The 24,971-nt window shown below is 36.7% G+C and overlaps 1 protein-coding gene across 6 annotated transcripts in view; it reads right to left on the bottom strand.

Annotated features, from left to right (window-relative positions):
* The window catches only part of LOC129776205 (CUGBP Elav-like family member 2), an 852,400-nt gene that overhangs the window by 302,851 nt on the left and 524,578 nt on the right, over nucleotides 1-24,971 (bottom strand). For all 6 annotated transcript variants that reach the window (XM_055781709.1, XM_055781708.1, XM_055781712.1 and 3 more), the window contains one exon: nucleotides 13,001-13,083. In XM_055781709.1, the coding sequence (XP_055637684.1) occupies nucleotides 13,001-13,083 (83 nt within the window). The remainder of the gene's footprint in view (nucleotides 1-13,000; nucleotides 13,084-24,971) is intronic.

Raw genomic sequence — 24,971 nt, 5'->3', positions numbered from 1 at the left:
CCGTCATGCATCAGGTAGACACACATCCCCATAACTGTGCCAGAGTGAGGTAAAATTACCCTCCCCCTTTCAACGCTTCCCGACAGCTGTTGTTGTGTCGTGTAATAATGAACCTCGAGAGGGTGCCGGTTTTCAAATTGCAGTCATTTATATTTACTGGCGCTTCCATACCGCCTCCTGCGTCAACACATTGGAGCTTAATGTGTCAACTTTCTCATAAAATTTTCCGAACCTGCACCTGATACTACAGTCGAGCACCGTTTTCACTTGGCAACTCCCACCAGACTATAATTTGAAAAAGAAATAATCGATCGCAAACGTAAGTATCCACCATCTTGGCGTAGTTTCACGTTACCCGACGTTGTATGTTTAAAATTTTAATTAATAGTTTAAAGAGGTTATATGTGTGTACACGGCAGCGGTATGCGGGAAGGAAAAACAGTACAATAGTGCCAAGCAGATCCTCCGCTCTGACTAAGCGCCAACGATAAGGGCATGAGCAGTAGTAACTCGAACACGCGGTGACTGCTGCTGGTGCCGTAGTTGACGTGAAACAGACCGCTCCTGCACCGCGATAGTTAATGAGTGAGTCGCTCGAAGGAAGGAGAGGATGCATGTTTGGCGAACGAATGCAGTGCAAAGTAGGACTTCCGTTTCCGTCTGGAATTTCTGCCGACGCCATGGTCCTCGGCGAGGCTATATTGATGAAGGGTGGGTGGATGAGAAAAAAAACAGGAAGTGGGTTATATCTGTGTTATAACCGCAAAGTTGACGTAGGACTATCGTTGATTTAGTGATCATTTGATTGAAGTTGAATCTGAATCCATTCCGAATGAATAAATATGTTACGTTGGAGGCACAAGGTTTTGTGCACCCAATATTGGATACGAAAATATTCTACTGATAGGGAAGAATAATCTTCAGAAGCTTTCCTGTTAATTGCACTTGATTGAAAAAACACAACACGAAATGCATTTAATCGCAATATTATATGAATAGAAAACATTAAAATAAACTCTTTCGCTTGAATGTAATTTTTAATTCCAAGGGGAACTGGCAGAATATTTTTCAGCAACCAGATTCTTCTCGATGCTGTATAACAAACCAAACTAAAAGAGTTCCGCGCGTGTGTATGTGTATGTGGCGGCTGCTCCGATGCCTCAAACGGAACCGTTTTTCGATACTGGTACTTTCTTGGTCGCTTTTTCAGTGGCATCACTCTCCTCCTGATGGATTCCCTTCTCGCCTAACGTGCACAAACAGTGACACCGTTCATCAGCGCTTTCATGATGAACTTCACCGCCAGCTTCACCACAACAGCGACAACAAGCTCCAATCGCTGTTCAATTATACCTGAGTGTATTTCCGAGCGGCGCTTGTTTATATACCGATTGGTGATTTAAATAGCCTGTTTTGAAAGCAAATTGAAGACTATTGAAACAAGTTTTTGGATCAAAAAGTGACATGTATATAACGCGTAGACATTTTATCTTTCGAATGAAGTGTTTATCATACCATTTCGTTCGGTTGTTTGGGAGCTATTAACGCTCAAAATCTCGGTCTCCGGCGTAACGCTTTCGTTTTCGAAACTTTGATTTTACACCCCGGTATAGAAATGAAAGACGTAGTCCTACGTCAAAATGGTCACATGAGGCAAACCGTTTTGTACCTCTCACACCTTTACGACCAGGGCGACCAGGTTCGTGGCATACGTTGGGGAAATTCCGATAAGTATGAATTCTTACGTTAAGATAATGTAATAATAATGATGCGCTTAATGTGGTTCGTGTCAACGTGGCTGAACCGTTACTGCAAATGGCGAATGTTACCCGAATAGCAACGTGGTTTGACATATACTACAGGTGAACCAGATTTTTTGTATCATGCACAAAAATTACTCACACAGATACAATAGCATGCAGAATTGCGGTGTTTTGTTCGGAATCTCAAACAAATTTGTAAATTTTCCTTATTTAAACGCGTTTTCTCGTCTATATTTTCACGCGAAAGTGAACTCGGAGACAAAACAAAGTGAAAAGTGATCTATCATCATCGGGTTGTTTTCAGAAAGTGCATGAATTAAACCTCACAAAAATGTCGAAGTGCTATGTTCCGAAGTGTAACAGCAAGCATCCGAGAAAGAAAAAAACCGAGTCAAACTCATGGGAATCAATCTCATTCCATCGATTCCCAACAAATGGAAAAATAACAATTATATCAATTCAGTTTTGTTTCAGCTGTTCCCAGTATTAGAAAGGGGCTGTCCACATACCACGTGGACAACTTTAGGGGGGGTAGGGGTTACGAAAATGTCCACGCTTGTCCACGGTCAGGGGGGAGGGGGTTTTGATAATATCCACGTGGACACGCTAAGTATTTTTTAAAGTAAAACATTCAATTAGTAGTCGGAATTGAATGAGATCTGTTTTGTATTTACACGATTTTTTGAACTTCACGCCCGCCCTGAGTACTCAGTATTCATCAATAAAAATACTGAACTGCCTGAGAGTGCTGCTCGGTCAAACATCCATATTTTTTGTCATATGACTGAACCTCTTTCCTGGAAAGTATAGTCTGAAGGTAACGCACATGAACTAGGGTCCAATTTATTCCAATCGATAATAGAGACCCATTAAATCCACCAGGATAAAGACACCCAATAACACAAAGAATATTGGATTTTTTGTAGTACCAAACATCACGACTTAAGTGCGGGTTGAGTTCAGCTTTTGCTCTTGATGACAAAACTGTTTGGTTTTTTTTTCGAGAACTCCCAAGGATTTCTAAACATTGAAACGAACAACAAATTCTTCCATGAGTGTACGCGCCGTATCTCTGGAGATCTATTTCTTGCAATGATGTTGTTCTTTATTGATGTCTGGTAATTTTTGTAATAAGCTCCTCTTGAGTTGTCTGGAAAGTTCATGCTGCTACTGCTGATTAATTAAAAGAAAAGATTAATCTTTCATGCACATGGATTAGTAGATTCGCTTCTTCTTCTTGAATGGCGTTAACGTTCCCTGTGGAACTTTTGCCGTCTCAACGTATGCATTAACTAGCGTCAATTATTAATACTTAGTTGAGATTTTCTAAGCCAAATAACACGCCTTGAATGTATTCCGAGGGGCAAGCTCTAGAATACGCGTGATCACAGTGCAAGTCGAAGGAAATTTCTTTGACGAAAAAAGCCTCTGGCCAGAACGGGAATCGAACCCGAACACCCGGCATGATAATGTGAGACGCTAACCACTCGGCCACGGGTGCACCAATAGTAGATTCGCTACAGATGTCGAAAATCACCGAAATCGCAGAAACGAAACATCAAGAAAAACATGCATGCAACATGCAAACATGCAACAATGCTTGGACTACATATTAACCCATATTACGGAACCCGATCGGATTTGACATATCCGAACGAAATAAACTTTTGCATTCTGCATTTCAAGGTTGCAACATTTGTATTTGTGTTTGGCATAGAAATCTTAACTAAGTACTAATAAAAATGACGCAAGTTATACTACGTTGAGACGGCGAAGTTCCTCTAGGAACGTTAGTACCATTGAAGAAGAAGAAGAACATTTGTACAATCCGATAGGGATTGGCTCGATCAGATGAAGGTGGATAGAGACACGAATTTCGGACGTTTCTTCGTGCTACGAAAAAGTAAAACAGAATATTTTTACCATCCATTATATCACTATTTGTTGATCTATCTTTCAACAATAAAACAAAAATTGAACGGAAAAAAATATATCCATAATTAGAAGCTGATCAAGTGAGGGGGTTCAAAAAAAAGTTGTGCCATGGCGTACAAGATTCCAGCACTTCTGGTTCTCTGAAACAAACAAATCAAACAGATTCTGAATCAGTAAAGATGCCACCATCGCATGAACCTCGGACAAGTCAAAAACGTGTTTTTAATAAAATGGCGGAAATTTGAAGAAAGAAATGCTGTTTAAAACATTTTTTTAAGTTAATTGATTTCTTAAAAATAGTAATGTAACGAAATTATGATTGTTTTATAGAAAGGTACATACAGATTGTATTCATATAAACATAGATCGGATAAGTAGAACTTGAGATATCGTGTAAGCCAGTTTGAAAAAAACATGTATTCTTAAATGTCTGAATAAGAGAAATATGAAGAAAAAAAAATGTTTTTTTTTTTCATTTCTAGACTAGAATACCCTTTTAAAAAAGGCTACATTGTGCTAATTTCAAATCCGAAAAGATTCCGGAATAAGGGTTTATTTTACCGAAAAACACTTGAAGGGACTTATCTCAATCTGCGATTCGTTTCATAAACGCGACGAAAATACATATTTGTAGCGAATTGTAAAGGGCAAATCATTTACAAGAATGTTGAGTTAAAATAAATCTTAGCAAGTGAATGGAACCCCGAAGCAGGGTTTCGCTTGAAGAAAGTTATGGCTGGGTCTGGTAGGACTGGAAGAAAATCTGTATCATAAGCTTCTACCAAGCAACTAGTTTCGATGAATTCCAACAAGTACTGCTAGCAGCTGAACGTATGAAAATCAACAATCCAGAACACTTCTAGGGCACTTCTAAAACTCCACCCGCCTTACACACTAGATATTGCATCTTCAGATTATTAACTGTTAAGATTCTTGTAAGAACTTCAACTTACTGCATAGCATAAGGTCTGAGGGGATGGAATTCTCATGTTGCATAAAGGATGTTGAAATATTCAGGAAAAAACGGTGCATCTATGATCGAAAAGATGTATGTCTACAAAAATATGCTTTTGGTTTTTTCCTTAGAACCGGTACGAATTTTTCAGGACAATATTTAGCATGGTTTAACAATTAAGGGTTGTAGGTCAACGGAATCATTGATCACGATGATACTGCAGATGTTTTGTTTTTACTAGGTTCATTATAGCCATCAGGCACTACCGAACCTGTAAAAGCGAAAGTCATTGATGTTTACACGATAAAATTCTGTTTTCAAACAAAATACTTGATTTCATTGTCTGATTTTTTTAAAACTCAAACAGCCAGCCAGCTTTAATAAAAATACTCGAGAATAAGCTTACAATCGATAACCGGAGGAATGTTCACGTGGACAACAGGGGGAGGGGTATAAGGAATGTCCACGCTTGTCCACGGAGGGGGAAGGGGGTGTCTAAAATCATGCTTTTTCTGTCCACGTGGTATGTGGACAGCCCCAAATCCATCTGTTACAAGGCAACAACAACGAAACCGATCTTGCGAACAAATTGATGCTCTTAGCAAACAATTTACATCAAGTATGAATGATTCAAGTTCATCAACCGATACTAATGTTCCCCACTGTAATATGGAAGTACGGATCCAAGATTTAGAGGAGCAGCTTCGGAAGAAGGATGATACAATATCGATACTGCACCAACAGCTCATGGAAGAAAAGAGACGAGTGACCAACTTAGGAAAAATCTCTCGCGATCAGAGAGAAGTTAATGAAAAATATGTCATTGACAAAGCTCGCGAAAAATTATCCTCCAAGATCACCAGAAATCAGTCAGATTTGCTGCTAGGCGTAAACAGCGAGTTAATTGGAATACTGAGGAGTTATCAAAAGGATTTTCTTTGCGATCCTTCGGTTTGTCTGGATACGATTATCTCACTAAAAATCTTGGTATGCCACTTCCTGGATCAAGTTGCCTCCGACAGTACGCATCTAGAATAGATATTCGAAAAGGATTTTTGGAAGAAGTATTAATGATGCTCAAAGCCAGATCCCAAAACATGTCCGAATTTGAAAAAGTATGTGTGCTGCTTTACGATGAGATGTCGGTCAGTAAAGTGTACGAGTACGACAAGAAGCACGATGATGTGTTGGGTTGTCATACTAAAGTGCAGGTAATTTATTCCATTATTCAATTTCAAATAAACAGAACATTTTTGTCAGTGCTGAACTTAGAAGCATATCAATTATTTTTGTTCCTGCAGATCATGATGCTCAGGGGACTTTTCGGAAATAGGAAGCAACCGTTTTATGCGTCCTTTAACGTTTCGATGACAAAGTTATTGTTCATGGAGGCTGTCACTAAGGCTTACGAAGCTGGGTTCGAGGTAGTAGCTGCCGTATCAGACTGTGGTGGAGGCAACGTTGGTATTTGGTCAGACGTCGATTTGAAGAACAAAAAAACATTCCTTATTCATCCACAAACCAAGCGAAAGTTAAATCTGTTTGCGGACGCCCCCCATGTTCTAAAATTGATACGTAATCGCCTTAACGATACGGGATTTTTGCTGTCTGATGGAAACATCGTTAAACACCATCTTCTATGGAACCTAGTGGCCAGAAATGCTGTTGAAATATCCGACACTTTTTTGACGTAGGACTACGTCTTTCATTTCTATACCGGGGTGTAAAATCAAAGTTTCGAAAACGAAAGCGTTACGCCGGAGACCGAGATTTTGAGCGTTAATAGCTCCTCAACAACTGAACGAAATGGTATGATAATCACTTCATTCGAAAGATAAAATGTCTACGCGTTCTATACTTGTTACCTTCTGATCCAAAAACTTGTTTCAATAGTCTTAAAACTGCTTTCAAAACAGGCTATTGAAATCACCAATCGGTATATAAGCGAGCGCCGCTCGGAAATCCACTCAGTTCTAATTGAACAGCGATTGGAGCATGTTGTCGCTGTTGTGGTGAAGCTCTTCGTTTATCATGAAAGCGCGAATGACCGGTGTCACCAAGAGCCTGTTTGTGCACCTTAGGCCAGAAGGGAATCCATCAGGAGGAGAATGATGCCACAAACGGTTCCCCGGGAAGATCTCGAAGCAGCCGCTACACACACACATACACGCACGGAATTCTTTCCGTTTGGATGCCATTCAGCATCGAGAAAGATCCGGAAAATAATCACTGGTGGCACTGGTGGGCTTCCAGTATCGAGGAAAATGTGGTAATATCTAATCGTTACTGAAAATAATCTGCCAGTTCCTCTGGGAATTTAAAATTACATTCATGTGAACACTGTGTAACACTGTGACCAAATCCATTTGGTTTTGTGATTTTTCAATCAATCGCAATTAACAGGATAGCTTCTGAAGATTATTCTTCCCCATCAGTAGGATATTTCCGTATCCAATATTGGATGCATAAAACCTTGTGCCTCCAACGTAACGCTCTCGTTTTCGAAGTCCCCCAAATATTCATTCATTCAAAATGAATTCAGATTCAACTTCAAACAAATGATATCTAAATCAACGATAGTCCTACGTCAACCTTGCGGTTATACCATAGATATAACCCACTTCCTGTTTTTTATTAGGGAAGAATACTTGACGTGTCAGAAAAGTCAACGCCAGAATGTTGCCTGGGCTGCCAAGCTTCTATCTCGAAAGTGTGCCGTGGCGCTGCAGCGCAGGATTGGTACAACAGAAGCAAAACGACTAGCGAATTTCATTCGTATCGTGAATAATTGGTGGGGTGTTATGAATTCACATAGTCCAAATGAGAGTCAAGTATTGAAAAGACCATACGGATTGTGTCGTAGTGAGCATGATGAAGCTTTGGATTCAATTGTGGAGCTTATGAGTACCGTTCTCCCGATCGATAAATGGTGTATGCAGGTAAATATTAAATTTGGCGTTGTTTTCGTAGCTTTAATAATTTATCTGCATTACAGCTCTTTCAAAAGGCTATTTTGATGTCCACATTTTCGCTACACAAATTATTTGACGATATGAAGGAAAGGTTTAGAATAAACTACATTATCACCGCAAAGTTAAATCAAGATGCTCTCGAGAACCTTTTTTCGATGATAAGAACGAGAGGTGGAGGAAATGATCATCCGTCTTCATTGCAGTTTTTATATCGATTGAGATTGATTATACTTGGTAAAAGTTTACAGTCTATATCATCAGGTCAATCTACGAAAGACAAATACTCCGGAGAAGGATATCTAGTGTTGGATGTATTGAAAGAACATAAACCGACAGGCTCCGCTGGAAACACAGCTGTTTCTGAAGCACCTGATGAACAAGAAAACGATGTTCATAACATGATTTTTGTAGAAAATGACGAAGATGATTCAAACTTCACTACTGAAGATGATGGGTTCGAGTATGTAGTTGGTGCTGTCACAAGAAAGTTCCGTACAAAACATCCTTACGTTGGAGACCTCACATACAAAATTCGAGAGCGTTATTTTCACTTATCCACTCACCCTTCACGATTATGCTTATCCAAACAGTTATGTGTTTCACTTATCGTTGGGCGGATTGATGCAACCGTCAACGGAATGGATGGAACAAGCAAGATTATTCGAGAAATTTTTCAGAAGGTATCATAAGGACAATATTTCTAAAGAAAAAGGAATAGTTGCAAAAATAAGCGGTGCATGAATGCCCCGATATTCCGGCTGAACTGATCGAATATTTCATACCGCTGCGCACGTATATAGGAATCAACACTCTCAACAGACAAATTAAAGAGGAGAAGGCTAAGAAAATGTTCATCAAACGTCTGCAGAAACCCGCTAATAAACCAGCAGATCCAGCATCTAAAAAAATTAAAAAAATCTTATTGTGAATGCTGTGTACATTCTACCATATTACCATGAACCATATAGTTTATATCTATAAAATACATAAAATTATGTAAAACATATATGTTTACACCAAATGTGAGATTTTTTAGAAGAAAATATCCATCCGTTTTCCATTAATTTACGAATCATCACAAAAATCCATACAAATCTTAATAATTTTGCACACTATTTACTAACACTTACGCGAGTACCCTTCTGGCATACCTGGTCACTGTCTATTTACGTTGCCCGAATAGTGCCATATTTCGGTTCGATTAATTGTTGATATCGCAGTCTATTAACTTTCTTATTTTAATCCAACACTAAGAATTTATGTCAGTAATTTTGCTCGAAAAAATTCAAAGGAATCATTTATTGGATGATACCTAGGGCGCATTGAATTACCTCTACCGGTTTGTATCTTATTACAGTATTTTTAAGTGAAAATATATTCCGGAGATCATGTACAGCACATAAAAAGACGGTGTAATGAACCCAATGAATTTCGTGTAATGAAACGAATTCTACAATTGTTCAAAAGTATGCGTTTTAACACTATTGAACTGATTCTCATGAGGCTATGTAAAGTATCTTGATGTTGCCAATTGGCCGCATACGATTGACGCCTTGGAAGACAATATCCGCCTTGTTATAACTTATATTGCTGTTTTAGTGCATCTTTTGTAGCGATATTTAGTTCAAAAAGTTCATTGACTACATCACAGTTCTGCTATAGAAATTTGATCATATGGATAGACGAACTTATATAGTTATATGTTAATATGCATTGAAGGAGTTTTTTCAATGAAAAAATATAAGAGGTTGTGTCCAAGACACGACCACATTGTTGACGTAGAACTCCGCTGTTATTTTGTTCAAGTCGCTTGTTAACAACTTTGGAACAATACACAAGTTTATCGCATGTCACACTTTGTTTAATGTTAACGCATTGAAAATTTAGCTCGAACTCTATTACGGTCACTTTTTTCGCAATTGACATACACTCGGCTACAGACGATTATATACTTGTTGTACCAGCACCATTATCCCACATCTCATCGCTACATCAATCTTTCTTTGGCACCGAACGAAAACCACAACAATAGCAATATTTACAAGTATTGAGTACCTTTCTACATGTTATTTAGTATTGTATCAGTTGAATCGCACCTTTGCACAATGAAAACCAACCAGCATCAAACAAGCGTTCAACTTAGCATGCATACAGAGCCATACATTGAAGGCTTGAAGCGACTAAGAATATAAACACTTCTCATCATTTTGCGCTATTCTCATAAGGAACGTTAATATTACCGGCCTCGTAAAAAGTTGAAATACTTTCTCATGCTCGAGACAAGCGCATCTGTTACCCTCAGTAGAGAAATTTTTGCTACTAGCAAGTGAAACCCAATCACATACAAAACTCTAGAACGACATTTACTTTCTTGGTGACTAAATAAACGAAGTAATTTTGTTAGTTATTCCCAATAACCTCGAAAAACGTTGCATTACTTCATTATGATAAAGATTAGCGCAAATGCAATCCTTGTTGAAGTTTGTCGTCCTTGGTGGAGATAGTTTTGCTACTATCATGCGAAACCAAATCACACACAAATTTCCTGAACAATTATTTTCTAGGCGAGCCGAAGTTAACCTAGTTTGATGATTCCAACACAATTGTGTAGCTCAGAACGTTAATGAAATGGCGTCAGTTTGATGTATTGATTGTAATGCCAGGGACATCAGCGAGTAAGTAATTTGGTCGCGTGCACAGCTCGATCCGAAACGAAGACATGTAATGACGCAAAACATGGAAGAACAAGCGATGTTCATTGCAAGAACGATACTGAAAGTTTGCCTAGAACGATACTGAAAGTTTGCCTCAACGAGATCCAATATTTATGCTCTAGAAAAACATTCCCCTTCGTTCTTTTTTATCTTCTTTTCATTGTTTCTTTGTTTGTGACTTTCAATCATTCCCCTTCGTTGATCACCGATACGTTGCTCGACATGGATAGGGAAGCTTCCAAATGAGCAGAACAAATGTATGAGAAAATGGAAATGCTTCTAGTTTTCATAAATTTAAACCGTTTACACACCAAGGGATTATATTGTATAGCATAAAAACAAATCTTAGGGAATTTCCGATTCGTTTGGTATGTAAATTGTCAAAATTAGTTCACGGCAAAAATAGTTATTAACGTTAACTTTATTCCATAAAAACGTGACCTGTTTTCTGATTTGACACCTTTAATGAAAGACGTAGTTTTACGTCAAAAATTACCCTCTCTCACCTCCCGAAAGATTTCAGATATGCTTGTTTGCACTGTTTCTCATTTTGATTCGTATTTGTCTTGTCCACTTCTAAGGCGTTTTAAAAAAAACCACATTTCCATGGTACGTAAATATTCATATGACTTGATGTTTTCTCAATGCAAAAATCCGCAATCACAAACCACGTGTATCGTCTCACTTTGATACTAATGTATTTATCTATTGAATCGACAATGTATCATCGTTCAAGTTCTAGTTCATAAACAAATGCGAATGTGAAAGTGGTCGAGCCCTTACACTCGCGCTGGTAAATATTGCCAATATTGGCAAAGTTTATAGTCGACAGCAGCTGTTAGACAAAAGCTTCACAAAATGGCAAAGTATCGTGCTGTTTGTTAGCGACAGGTTTGACACGAAAATTTTGAATGTTTTGAAACCCAATAAAATTATCTGATTGATTTCACAGAAAAGTGGATTGGAATCTGTCTTTTTTCATTGTATAAACAAATGCATTGAATTTGTGGACATTAGTTTGTACACTGAGATAAATAATTCGTAAATATAACGAATTTTTCGGTAAATGCTACCAATGTATAGTAATTTTCTACCGTACTAATTAATGGTATATCCATGAATTGCATCTGACATTAATTTTACATACGGTTAGTAAATATATTTTTGCAGTTGATTGCCAGATATTGACGGTGAGAAACATTTGATAGTAGCTCAATTGTCACGTAAACTGAAAACAGTTCCCACTTTAGAGTCAGCAAAAATAATCCCACAAAAGTTCACCCATCTCATCCATCGATGGCTACAGCGAATTTCCAGATGTTCGCTTTGACATGCTCTGATGAGATGAAATCTGCAAACTTCAAATTTTTTTTTCTATTCCTACGGCTAACGTAGCTTGCGAACTGCTCTCAGATCAAAGACTTCTGCTGATATCGATAAATGGAACTCATTAGGGTTGTGATGAGGGTGGTGTTGAAGCGGGAGAAAACATTTTTTAATGCGAAGTTACGCACCCCCGTTCAGATCGGCAGACGGCGGGGGGCATGCCTGCGATGTTTAAGTTCCGTCCCGTCGTCGTTCGTTATTCCGGTTCGATTGATCTGCCTGAACAGGTTGGTGGGCTTGAGGGGGGTCTTATTTGCTGAACATGGATCAATACCTGAACGCGCCCGTCTCCGCCTGCCAGCCATCGGAAGCGTTGAGGCAAGGAGAATATCACAAGCAGTGCCAACGGGAGCAGAAAACGAGAGAGTAAATAGTCTCCTGCTTCCCAAGAGGAATGTCTTACATACTTTTATTTTCCCTTCGGTTACGTGTTTCTCTGCTTACACATTTATCTAACGAGCAGATTGAAGGAAAAATATCAAAAGCAAGAGGCAAAAAGCGAAGACCGGGGGTAAACTTTTCAATATTTGCTGTTTAATAATGACATGAAATATGTTTCTTTATGTTTCTCTAACCACACTCTCGGTAGTCCCACCTGCTCACCAACCACCGAAGCGTGGGTGGGTTCAAGCAAACGGCTTACGTCGCGTGACATTGTGGTGCTTTCTTTCGTCGCCATCGTCGTCACTGTTGTTGTTGTGCCAACTCTAGAATGCTTTGGAGTTTTTCACGTTTAATGCCTCCGATAAAGAGGTGCAGTAGGTGGCTTTCGTGAGGGACACCCGCGAGTGCCAGACTATAGGTCCCCTGAATCTCGACCGAGGTGTCCTTGGCTGAAGAAACAAGCCTAAACGGATACTATGGGAATATACCGGTGGCACGACTCAGCCGATGGAACAGCAATCGATAAGCATGAAATATTGAGTGTTTCCTTCCGTCTCGGCGCGGAGGAGTTGGCACTTGTACCAGAGGATACCTTGGCGTAATGGTTGGATAATTGAATCGTTGCATGCATTTCCGGAAAAAGGCTTTGCAGAAACAGTTTGCATTATCTTGAGTAGCTGGATCAGCATTCGAATTGATGTGGTAAACGATGCTTTCGTTTCAATTAGTGTGTAACCCTAATCACCGGGAACAAGATACATATAGTATATTGATAGGTGGCACATATTATGACAGTTCAGAGTGGTTTGTTTACATAAAGTCGATTTCAATCAGAAGGTTGAGAGTTATAAAACTTAGACGAGGAGGAAAACAAATAACGACCAAACTTACCCCCACAAGCGTTTTGATGTTGTGCAGCGCGTCCTGAGCCTTGAGGGCCGCTTTTCTCGTATAAAACGTCACAAAACAGCACCCTGGAAGAGAGACGAAAAAACAGAAAAGGCACGATAAAGCATTACACGATTCACAGAGGTCAATGTACAACATGTTTGCTAGACTGGAAACAAATAAAAATAAACAGAAATAGACGACAACTTCCACATTACATTACTAAATAGATTGCTTTCCAGACAAACGCTCGAACCACACTCGACACTCATTATTGTACAATATGTCGCTTCCGTTCATCGTAGCACAAAAAAAATGAACGTTGTCTTGCCCTACATCCGCCCCGAGTGCGGCGGCTAATCTCCCCTGGACGTGACCATTCCGGACAGATGATGGATTATGGCATCTTTACATAGTGACAGGACACTCACGCGCACGCACATAAACGAGACAGATAGGTACTCAGCGTTGGGAGCTGGGAACTCCGCCAGGTTCGCTCAGCGTTGGGAGCTGGGAAGGCCCAGGAGACAGAGAGACATAATGACGTAATGCCGGTGAGCGTAATCCGGACAAAGTGGCCCAGCATGCACCATATTCCGGGTAAACTGGGGAGGATCAGCTGCTCTGCGTGTGTTTACCGGACAGCTCATTTACCATCCCCGCCTCTGCGAATCGCCACCCTCCCTCTTCAGTGTTGACGGGGGACGGAGATCCATCCCATGAAAAGGGACGCCATTCGGTGTCCGTAAATACTCACCGGAACCGGAATTTACAAACGATGCTATCTCGACAGCGCAGGAAACTTTAGGGACATTTTACGAAGTAGGAAGGATAGGGCAAATCTTAGGGTTTGTATCCCATGCATAATGTGCTAGTGAAGAAGCGATGACAGCTGATCGCTAAATCATTTGAGAATACCGGGTGTTCTGATGTAAAATCTTGTTGATATCTTGAAATGGCGTCGCTTAATATGTTTGGATGATGGTTGGGTGATGAATGTGTTTCCATTGCGGCATCATTGATTCAAGGAACTTCATTTGACAGCAGCTTCACACACAATTGTGGTTCAAAGTTTATTGAATATAGTAGATCCCCGATTAACCGCGATTGCGAATTCCTTAGTAAATCTATAGGCCCTCCTGGAATTTGTAATAAGCTATGTTCATGAATATCACAAAATATCAAAATATGGAAGCATATGACTGACGCTCCATATTGATGGAGAAATTCGGATTTTCTGTTTTCAGTACCAACATTTAGTAACCGAAATGTTGGTACAATTTACACTTTTTTAGTATATATTACCAAAACTTTGTGAGATAAATGTCAAATGGAGGACTCAAAAGGCTTCAACAGTGGTTACTTTCTCATCTGAATTAGCAGGATCCAGTTCTTCACTCGAACTAGTCAGCCGTAGTGGCAGCAAGCATGTCTCTATTAGTTTATTGATATGTTTCGGCTAGAAAATCTTCTTCCAATTCACAGGACGCACATTGTAAGACAGGGCAAATTTATTTATTCAGTTTGTTATTGCTGGCGTTTACACATTTGACTAAATACGACATTTGTGCTATATTGGCGGGCAACATAGCCCGTTGGGAAGGCAGAAATTGTATTATTATTCGCATGTGTATAAACAATGAAAAAAATAATTTTTAGAAAGTGTCATTATCCCTTATTTTAATACTGTATTATACCGATGTTGTATCTACAAAACTGTTGATATCGAACCGTCGAATCTCTCTTTTTGGTTTTATTTGACCTGATATTGGATTGAGAAATTGTAGTTTGACTAGGGTTGAGCGTGTACCAATTTTTTCTCATAAATCCACCACGACAATAAGTACGGTAGAAAATGACATGCGAAATAGTGATTTTTAACAAGAAAAGGTCATATTTACTTTAGAAATTTTTAATCGTTCATCTCAGTGTTCATTTGCGAAGCGAGTCCTTTGATGGGAACATTTATGGGTTTTCGGGTAGAATAACACTTTTTATTAAACAAAAATTTACTTCCCTGTATCTAATGAATATTCTATGTTCCAAAATGACACGTTTTCTGCGAGTGCTGCGAGCACCGAGTGTCTAATTTTATATTATAAAGTTGAGGCTATGCTAGGGAAGAGATATAGGAAGTTATTTTCAAAATGGTCTAAGAAAGCATAAAAATATCCTTAAATATTTATTTTCATTAATTTTTTTTACAGAAAGTATGTACATTCTACTAATGTTTACATTACCAAAGATTTTATGGCTTTTTTTAGTAACCCATTTTCTGGGTGTGGGAATAATACCGTTTTGTTTCAAATTCCGAACACTTAAGCTTTGTTGACACTTGAATAGTTTCACTATACAGTGATTTGCCTCAAATTGGTCATCTAGCTTATTGGACAGACCTGTAATGCGACAAGATACTCTAATTGGACATTTTGTTGTTGTTTGTACTTTGTGCATGTTTCTACAACACGATACATTTTTAGGAGTGTTTTTAACCATTTTCCAACAATGTGTCGCCGAGTGGTTAGTGTCCAACATTATCACGCCGGGGGTTCGGGTTCGATTCCCGATCTGGCCGGGGGATTTTTTGTCGCGTATTTTAGAGCTTGCTATTCCAGAATCATTTCATGGCGTGTTATCTATGCAATCTCAACAAAGTACTACTAATAAAAATGCCGCAAGTAATACCCACGCTGAAAAGGCAAAATTTCCACTGGAAACGTTCCAACAAGTCGCGGATCACACTCAATCGATGCAGGATCAGATGTCGAGCGCTGCAATGGCCATGCCACAAGTTGGTATGCAATGTAATGTTGTTAATGCCGCATTTTAGACAGTTTAATAAATTACTAAAAATACCTACAATAGTTCAATAATTACTAAATAAATCAATAACTATACATACATAAAGGTTGGGTTAACTTATCATGTTTAGAGTATATGCTGAACCAACGCTGGACCGACGTCTTATACTGGGTTATACTGGCTTGTTTCACATTTGTTCACCAATGTTATCACGTAATATATATGAATAACTAGCTGACCCGGCAAACGTTGTTCTGCCATATAATGTATTTCTAGAGAATATTTTGGTTGGTAAAAATGAAGAATATACTTCAAGAGAGTTATCGTTCAGATCTGTCAAATTGATCTAAATGATGATTTTCACAGCGAAACATACATATGCGTACCTCTTATTTTCGAAATTTCCCTTTTTATTTTAAATATCCTTCTTAAATATAAAGATATGCATAGTGTAGTATGATTTCAAACCCCGTTCCAAAGTCCATCTTAAAACTCCCAATATACAAATTATCCTTCTCCTCATAAGCAGTTGATTGTTTCAAAATAAATGACTCATGCGTGGTCACTTCAATTTACGATTCCCACGAAACATTCCTCAAGCGCAACTGCATTATTTCGTTAATTGTTTTTCTCCCACATTCGTCCATGCCAACATGCGCGGGCGATATGAATGCACCCTTACATCATGTCGCGCGCAGCTAAAGGCAATAAACCAGAAACCAAAACAAACCCAGTTCTATTCTGATTAAATACGCGACCGTACACAAAGTCGTCGTGACACTTTACGATTTCCCATGAAATCGATATGCGCGCTTATGAGCGCAGTAAGCAATTTTATTTCTTGACACCATTCACATCGAACACTGCATTCGATTGATTGGCTATTCCCCTATGAAATCGACTTGGCTCCTCCCAATGAAACTCTCCACAAACTGTTGGCTAAGTTAGCTTAAGACACATGTAACTAGCATTAAGACAGTTCTTGTATGACACTCGACGCGGATGCACGCGTGGAGTGACGAGAAATGAATAAAACCCTTTTTGAATAAAAGTATAAAGCAAATATAAGACATGGCGACCGTGAAATTAAACCTGCAATCTTCGGAAGTGATTTATGTGAAGAATATTGAAAATAAGTACAAGGCCGCGTGTGATGAACAATATTGGTGATGTGAACAATATTATTGGCATTACAATATAAACTATATAATTACATGGCGAGTGGTAAACTTGAGTGCAATTACCGCCACAGCTCAATGGAAAAGCCAAAATAAAAGTATGAGAAGAAAAGTTAAGGAAAGGGAGAAAAATCCCCGAAGTTTGTGTAATCAACTTTAGCGCAGACTGAGAAAAAAAATATATATGAAATATATATTTATTATGGACAACTGGACAAGCTTAAATAGTGAATATTAAGTGTCGTGCCAACAGGCGAGTGATAATTCGAACAGCAAACATTGGAACAATAGCGAAATCTAAACAAATAGTGCTGGGAGAAATTCAAAAAGTGTTACAAACAATGTGATCGGAAAAGTGCCAGAAAAGCGGTGTAATATAAATACTGACACTGAATAGGAGGGAAACAAAATAAAAAAAAAACTCCTTACGAAAATAATTTCAATGAAGATCAAACCAAAAGTGCTGGGAGAAAATCAACAGAGACAACTTATTTTCCCATGTGAATAAAATGAAAAGTTAACCTTAATAAGGAGAAACAGCAAGAGCAGCAGCGGAAAGTGTAACGCGAAGATAAATGAACAGAAGCAGGAACATCGGAAGGCGAGACCATTGTCAGCAATAAGGAACTGACAGGCGGGACCAACAGAGAGCAGAAGGAGCTAAATCTGGAATGAAACCGACGATATGAAGTAAGCAATTGAAACTGATGTATATCAAAATAAAACGCACTTATCGAACTGAACGCATAGGCTAGAATGATTATATGTTTCTTTATGAAGTGTTCGAATTACATACCCTCGGTTACAAAGTATTTATAAAAATTATTTCCAAATAATGAGTTTTGATAATAATATATTCGGTATAGAAACAATAAATTTCGATACATTTACCAATGACTATAATGTATAATGCATAATGAAAAACAATGCATGTAATTAATTGAATATGCTTCGAGAAAGTAGAAATGGGCCTGTTTGACAAGAAAACTATTCAAAATACAGGAGACCCACAAGTAAATATCCTAAACCACGTGGAACAACACACTTTATTCCACGAAACGCAAGAGTTATTATTATGGCTTATACTTGCGATTTTATTAATATTTGCTTTCATTAAACTATACAAGAATTATAAGCAGTGTGTACGTAAAGAAGCACTGAAAGCTGCACAGTCGGCACAAACTATGGCATCAATTGCCTAAAGCTTTAGACTATATATGAATGGCCGCTAATAGAATAACTTAATATACAAAAATTACAGCAAAGAAATAATATCATAAGAAAATAATATAACGAAAATTATATATTATTTTTTTTTTACCTCTACTTCAAAAATCTTATAAAAATGATTAAAGACGATTTTGAAGATTTTCTGAAATTATTAGCCGATGTAAGCAAAGGAAAGGGCGAAGGAGCTTTCGCACCTGATATAGTAGTATTTGGAGAAAATACTAAACTCGAATCGTATGAAGAATTACTAGACAGAATAGATGAATTACCCGGATGTGATCCGATTACGTGGCTAAAACTTCCCGGCCAGAAAGAGAGAAGACGACAAAGATTGGCCGAAGCAAAAAGGAATAGAAGGCAAATGAAAAATAATCAATAAAATAATATATATATTTTTTCGCAAATTTGTTCTTATCATTAGTCCGAAAAGATAAAATTCTGAGAATTTATGAATAAAAATGAGTCTTCCTAAATGGAACAACTCAAAGAAATTGAATCATATCTGAAAAAGGGATATCAGAATTTGAACAAAAATAAAAACAGACCAAGAACTTTACATAATATTGAAGTCAAAAGGCAACAGTTACAAGAAAACTTAGCCAAATATCGAACAATACTAAAATCTTTCGAGTATAGACTTGGAGCTTCAGTCTGGAATGACGAAGTTGAAACTTATGGTGCACTGAAACAAATATATCAGAAGGCCATCAAAATTTTAGATGAATCAGAAGTAATACAAAGGGAATACGATAGTGAACCAGAGACACTTGGTAAATCAAGTGGTTTACTAAAACCCTATAAATTAAGCACTGACGATTCACTATTGAGAGTGAAAAGTGAAATTAATTTAAAACAAAGAAAAATTAAATTTAAAATATTGACAAAAATTTTAATTTGGTATATTAAAATACACAAAGTATCCAACATGGCTCTTAATATTAAAACAGCCGCTGAATTAGCAACGCTGATACCCACTTATGACGGAAACGCAAGTGGTGTTAAATCATTTATAGACGCGGTGAACTTGGCAAAGACCATAGTTCCAATCGAAAGCAAAGCAGCCGCAATTCAAATTATACTAACAAAATTAACTGGAAAAGCGAGAAATTTATTCTTAATATCTCCAACGGATTATGACGAAATAGTCGCAAAAATCCAAACAAATTGCGAAGAGAAATCAAATTCAGACATAGCCTTAGCTAATCTGATGAATTTGAGACTCAAATCGACAAATGAAATCGAGAAATTCACTAAACAACTCGATGAATTGACAGATAAGCTCAAAGATACCTATATAAGAGAACAAATTCCCGACACAGTCGCAAGGAAAATGTCTCAAAAGGTAGCGATCAAAACACTTATCAAAGAAACACCCAACAGAGAGACCAAAATGATGCTGAAAATTGGCAAATTCGACAATTTACAAGAGGCCATCAACGTAATGGTAGAAAATGAAAAGGACAATACTGATTCAAACGCAGTCGTACTGCAGTCGATTAAGGCTAGACAACCAAATCATTATAACACAAACCGAAATTTCAATTACAGAAACCCTATGGTTTATGAAAGAAATAATCAAAGAAATTATTTCCAGGGAAGATATCAAGCAAGATATCCAAATAACCTCAATAGAAACCTCAACCGACAATATCCCATTAACCATCAGTATCCTACTAATAGAAATTCAATCCAAAATTCCCGACAACAACCAAATTTCAATCAAAATTTACAACAATACCCTTTTCAACGAAATTTCAATCAAAATCAAAACAGAAACGTTAACAGAAATTTCAATAGAAATAATGTACCAGCGAGAATGTACGTAGTAAATCAGCAAGACATTCCTCGACTGAATAATCATGCAAACAATAATGGATTTCACCCACAAAACGAATCAGATAATACTTGCCAAGCTATGGTACCGTTCAACAACAATATTGCAAATAATGGGAACAATCAAGCAAATACCGATTATTTTTTAGCCAACCAGTAACAATTGCTAACAGATGTCGACTAACTGAACAATTGTTACGGACAGGCATACCGATTTTGACATTAAATTTAAATGCATCAAATTTTATCCAAGTCAAAGTGCACATGACTGGAAATAAAATATGCAACTTGATCATTGACACCGGTGCAGATATTTCGTTGTTCAAAGCACGAAATATTCTCCCAAATCAACATGTAAATACTAACAATAAGATTAAATTAAACGGCATTACGGAAAATAGTGTAGAAACATTAGGTTTAACAAATACATCTTTATGCTTTAATAATACATTAATTTTAAATCACGATTTTCACCTAGTTACCGCAGACTTACCAATTACGGCTGATGGTATTCTAGGTCGAGATTTTTTAATAAATTATAAATGTTTAATAGATTATGAACATTGGCTACTTACATTTAATATAGCCAATATACAAATTTCAGTACCAATAGAAGACAACTTAAATGAAGGCTTCATGCTACCAAGTCGTAGTGAAGTTATCAGAAGGATACCATATTTAAACATTAGAGAGGATATGGTAGTCCATTCAGAAGAAATTTACCCAGGAGTTTTCTGTGGTAACACTATAATTTCACCTTTAAAGCCTTATGTAAAATTTGTAAATACTACGAATAAACCTTTGTACATACATTATTCTAAATTTAAGCCTACATTAAGTATTTTAAACGATTATTCTATTCTTAATGTAAATACCAAAAATATTAATAATAAGAGATCCGAAGATATTTTTAAAAGCATAAACACGGACAAAATTCCTCCATATGCTAAAGATAAATTTAAAAAATTAATTAATGATTATCAAGACATATTTTGTCTTCCAGAGGAGGATGTTACTCAAAACAATTTCTATTCACAGAACATTGTTCTAAGTGATAAAGTTCCTGTATATATTCCTAATTACAAGACGATTCATGCGCAACAAACCGAAATTAATCAACAGGTAAACAAAATGTTAGAGAGTAATATAGTGGAACCTTCAGTTTCACCATACAACTCTCCTATACTTCTAGTACCGAAAAAATCCCAAAATAATGACAAAAAATGGCGTTTAGTCGTTGATTTTAGACAACTAAATAAAAAAATTTTAGCAGACAAATTTCCTCTACCAAGAATTGACGATATTTTAGATCAACTTGGCAGAGCAAAATATTTTTCAACATTAGATCTCATGTCAGGTTTTCATCAAATACCTTTGGACAATGAGTCTAGAAAATTTACGGCATTTTCAACACAAAACGGACATTATCAATATACAAGATTACCGTTTGGATTGAATATAAGTCCAAACAGTTTTCAACGTATGATGACAATTGCAATGGCTGGTTTAACCCCAGAATTAGCTTTCATTTACATCGACGATATTATAGTCGTAGGATGTTCTGTAAACCATCATATTTCAAATCTAAATCAAGTTTTTGAAAGATTAAGATATTACAATTTGAAGCTAAATGCGCAGAAATGCAAATTTTTTAGCACTGAAGTTACCTTTCTAGGTCATAAAATAACAGAATATGGCATGTTACCAGATGATTCCAAATTTTCAACTATTCAAAATTATCCAGTTCCTAAAAATGCAGACGAAGTTAGAAGATTCGTTGCATTTTGTAATTATTATCGTAAATTCGTACCAAATTTTGCATTAATAGCAAATCCCCTTAATCAACTATTGAAGAAAAATTCACAATTTATATGGACCAATAGTTGTCAAAATGCATTCAACACCCTAAGAAATTCATTAATGTCACCAAGATTATTACAATATCCAGATTTTACGAAGCAATTTATATTAACAACAGATGCTTCAGATATAGGTTGTGGAGCTGTATTGTCTCAACAAACACAACATGGAAATTTACCAATAGCTTTTGCAAGCAAAACTTTTACACCTGGTGAAAAGAATAAACCAGTGATTCTAAAAGAATTAACAGCCATACATTGGGCTATTAATTACTTCAAACCTTACCTGTACGGTAGAAAATTTTTAGTACAAACGGATCATAGACCGTTAGTTTTCTTATTCGGTATGAAAAATCCAACTTCAAAATTAACTAGAATGCGTCTTGATTTAGAAGAATATGACTTTACAATTGAATACATAGCAGGAAAATCAAATGTAGGAGCAGATGCTTTATCAAGAATAGTAACCTCCTCTGATGAATTAAAAAATTTAAATATATTAGGAGTAAGCACAAGAGCGATGACTCGTAATTCGAAAAATAATTCAAATATGAAAACATCTGATAATCAAATTTCTGTACCACGAGAAACTGATCACTTCTCTACGTACATGACAAATAATCCATCAGAAACGAAGAAATTAATTAAACTCGAAACACGCGTCGACAAATATGGAATGATATTTTATTTAAAGAAAAACAATAAAATTATTGCCCAAGTGCATCAACAAATTTTACATGGAAGTCAGACATTAGAATCTGCACTTCTGAAAATAGAAGGAACAATGATTAAAATGAACCAAAAGAAATTAGCGCTGTCGACAAAAGACGAAATATTTAAAATGATATCAATTGAAAACTTTAAAATATTAGCGAATACTCAAGTGTATTCGATAGAAATTATTATTTACAATCCACCAATGTTTTTAACAAAAATAAAAGACATCCAAAAAGTATTGAATGATTACCATAACACCCCTACAGGAGGTCACATTGGTCAACATAAGTTGTACCTTCAAATTAGAGAAGTGTATAATTGGAGCAATATGAAAAGATCGATTGCAGAATTCATCAAGGCCTGTGAATTATGCAAACGAAACAAAGTCATAAAGCATACAAAAGAAAAACAAGTAGTTACTACAACACCAAATCACCCATTCGAAAGTATTTCAATAGATACAGTTGGACCATTACCAAAAAGTAACAACAACAATAGATATGTAGTTAGTATTCAATGCGATTTAACGAAATATGTCGTATTAATTCCAGTACCTACTAAAGAAGCAAACGTAATTGCTAAAGCATTAGTAGACAATTTTATTTTAACTTACGGAACATTTTTAACTTTACGTTCTGATCAAGGAACTGAGTATAATAACGAAGTCTTTGAACAGATCTGTGAAATGCTTAAAATTGAACAAAAATTTAGTACAGCCTATCACCCTCAGACGATTGGTTCTTTGGAGAGAAATCACAGATGTTTAAATGAATACCTGAGATCTTTCGTTAACGAACATCAATCGGATTGGGATGAATGGTTAAAATTCTATGCTTTCAATTATAACACAACCCCACATTCACACCATGAATTTACCCCTCATGAATTAATTTTTGGAACTAAAGCTAAATTACCACAAGAATTATTTGAAAAAGGAACTGAACCAATATATAATTTTGAACAATATAGTAAAGAACTAAAATTTAAATTACAACGATCTAATGAAATAGCAAGAACCAAATTAATTGAGCAGAAAATTCAAAGAGCAAAAAACTCAGAAAATGTCATTAATCCAATTCATTTAACAGTAAACGACAAAGTTTATCTAAAAATAGAAAACAGAAGAAAACTTGATCCATTCTATGACGGACCATATATAGTTCAAGAAATACTAGATACAAACTGCAGGATTCAGAACCCCAAAACAGAACATACACAGACAGTACACAAAAACAGATTGATAAAAATATAAAATCAAACAACATTCATTTTTAGAGAAGTTACTTCATTCGCAAAAACCAATTATATTACAATTATTTATAGAAATCTTTAGAAATATATCAAATTACCAATATTATACAAAACCACATACCATTGTTTACAATATACCAACAGCTTTGGAAAATAAAAGTTTAGAAACCTATAAAAAGTCTATAAAATATTTGTAACATTGAGAGAAGCCAAGGAATAATTAATCCATAATCTGAATACTAAGAATGATTCCATTGCATTACATCATTCTCTTAAAGAGGGATGGTGTAGTATGATTTCAAACCCCGTTCCAAAGTCCATCTTAAAACTCCCAATATACAAATTATCCTTCTCCTCATAAGCAGTTGATTGTTTCAAAATAAATGACTCATGCGTGGTCACTTCAATTTACGATTCCCACGAAACATTCCTCAAGCGCAACTGCATTATTTCGTTAATTGTTTTTCTCCCACATTCGTCCATGCCAACATGCGCGGGCGATATGAATGCACCCTTACATCATGTCGCGCGCAGCTAAAGGCAATAAACCAGAAACCAAAACAAACCCAGTTCTATTCTGATTAAATACGCGACCGTACACAAAGTCGTCGTGACACTTTACGATTTCCCATGAAATCGATATGCGCGCTTATGAGCGCAGTAAGCAATTTTATTTCTTGACACCATTCACATCGAACACTGCATTCGATTGATTGGCTATTCCCCTTTGAAATCGACTTGGCTCCTCCCAATGAAACTCTCCACAAACTGTTGGCTAAGTTAGCTTAAGACACATGTAACTAGCATTAAGACAGTTCTTGTATGACACTCGACGCGGATGCACGCGTGGAGTGACGAGAAATGAATAAAACCCTTTTTGAATAAAAGTATAAAGCAAATATAAGACAATAGTAAATTTTTTCGATTTCTTCAAATCATCTCAAATATTTTCCAAAGTAGTCTATCATTCTTATTTGGGTGAAGACAAACTCACAAAATATATAGACGATGTAGATCAGCCGTTCTCCCGTGATGATGAGTTATACGTACGTGGGAAAAACTCTTTTTTATATATAAAGATTCGTATTACAAAAATCGACTACT

The sequence above is a fragment of the Toxorhynchites rutilus genome, chromosome 3 (genome assembly GCF_029784135.1).
Source record: "Toxorhynchites rutilus septentrionalis strain SRP chromosome 3, ASM2978413v1, whole genome shotgun sequence".
In the NCBI taxonomy this organism is placed as follows: Eukaryota; Metazoa; Arthropoda; class Insecta; order Diptera; family Culicidae; genus Toxorhynchites; species Toxorhynchites rutilus.
The sequence above is the reverse complement of the archived record's forward strand: the minus strand, read 5'-3'. Positions and strand labels throughout refer to the sequence as shown.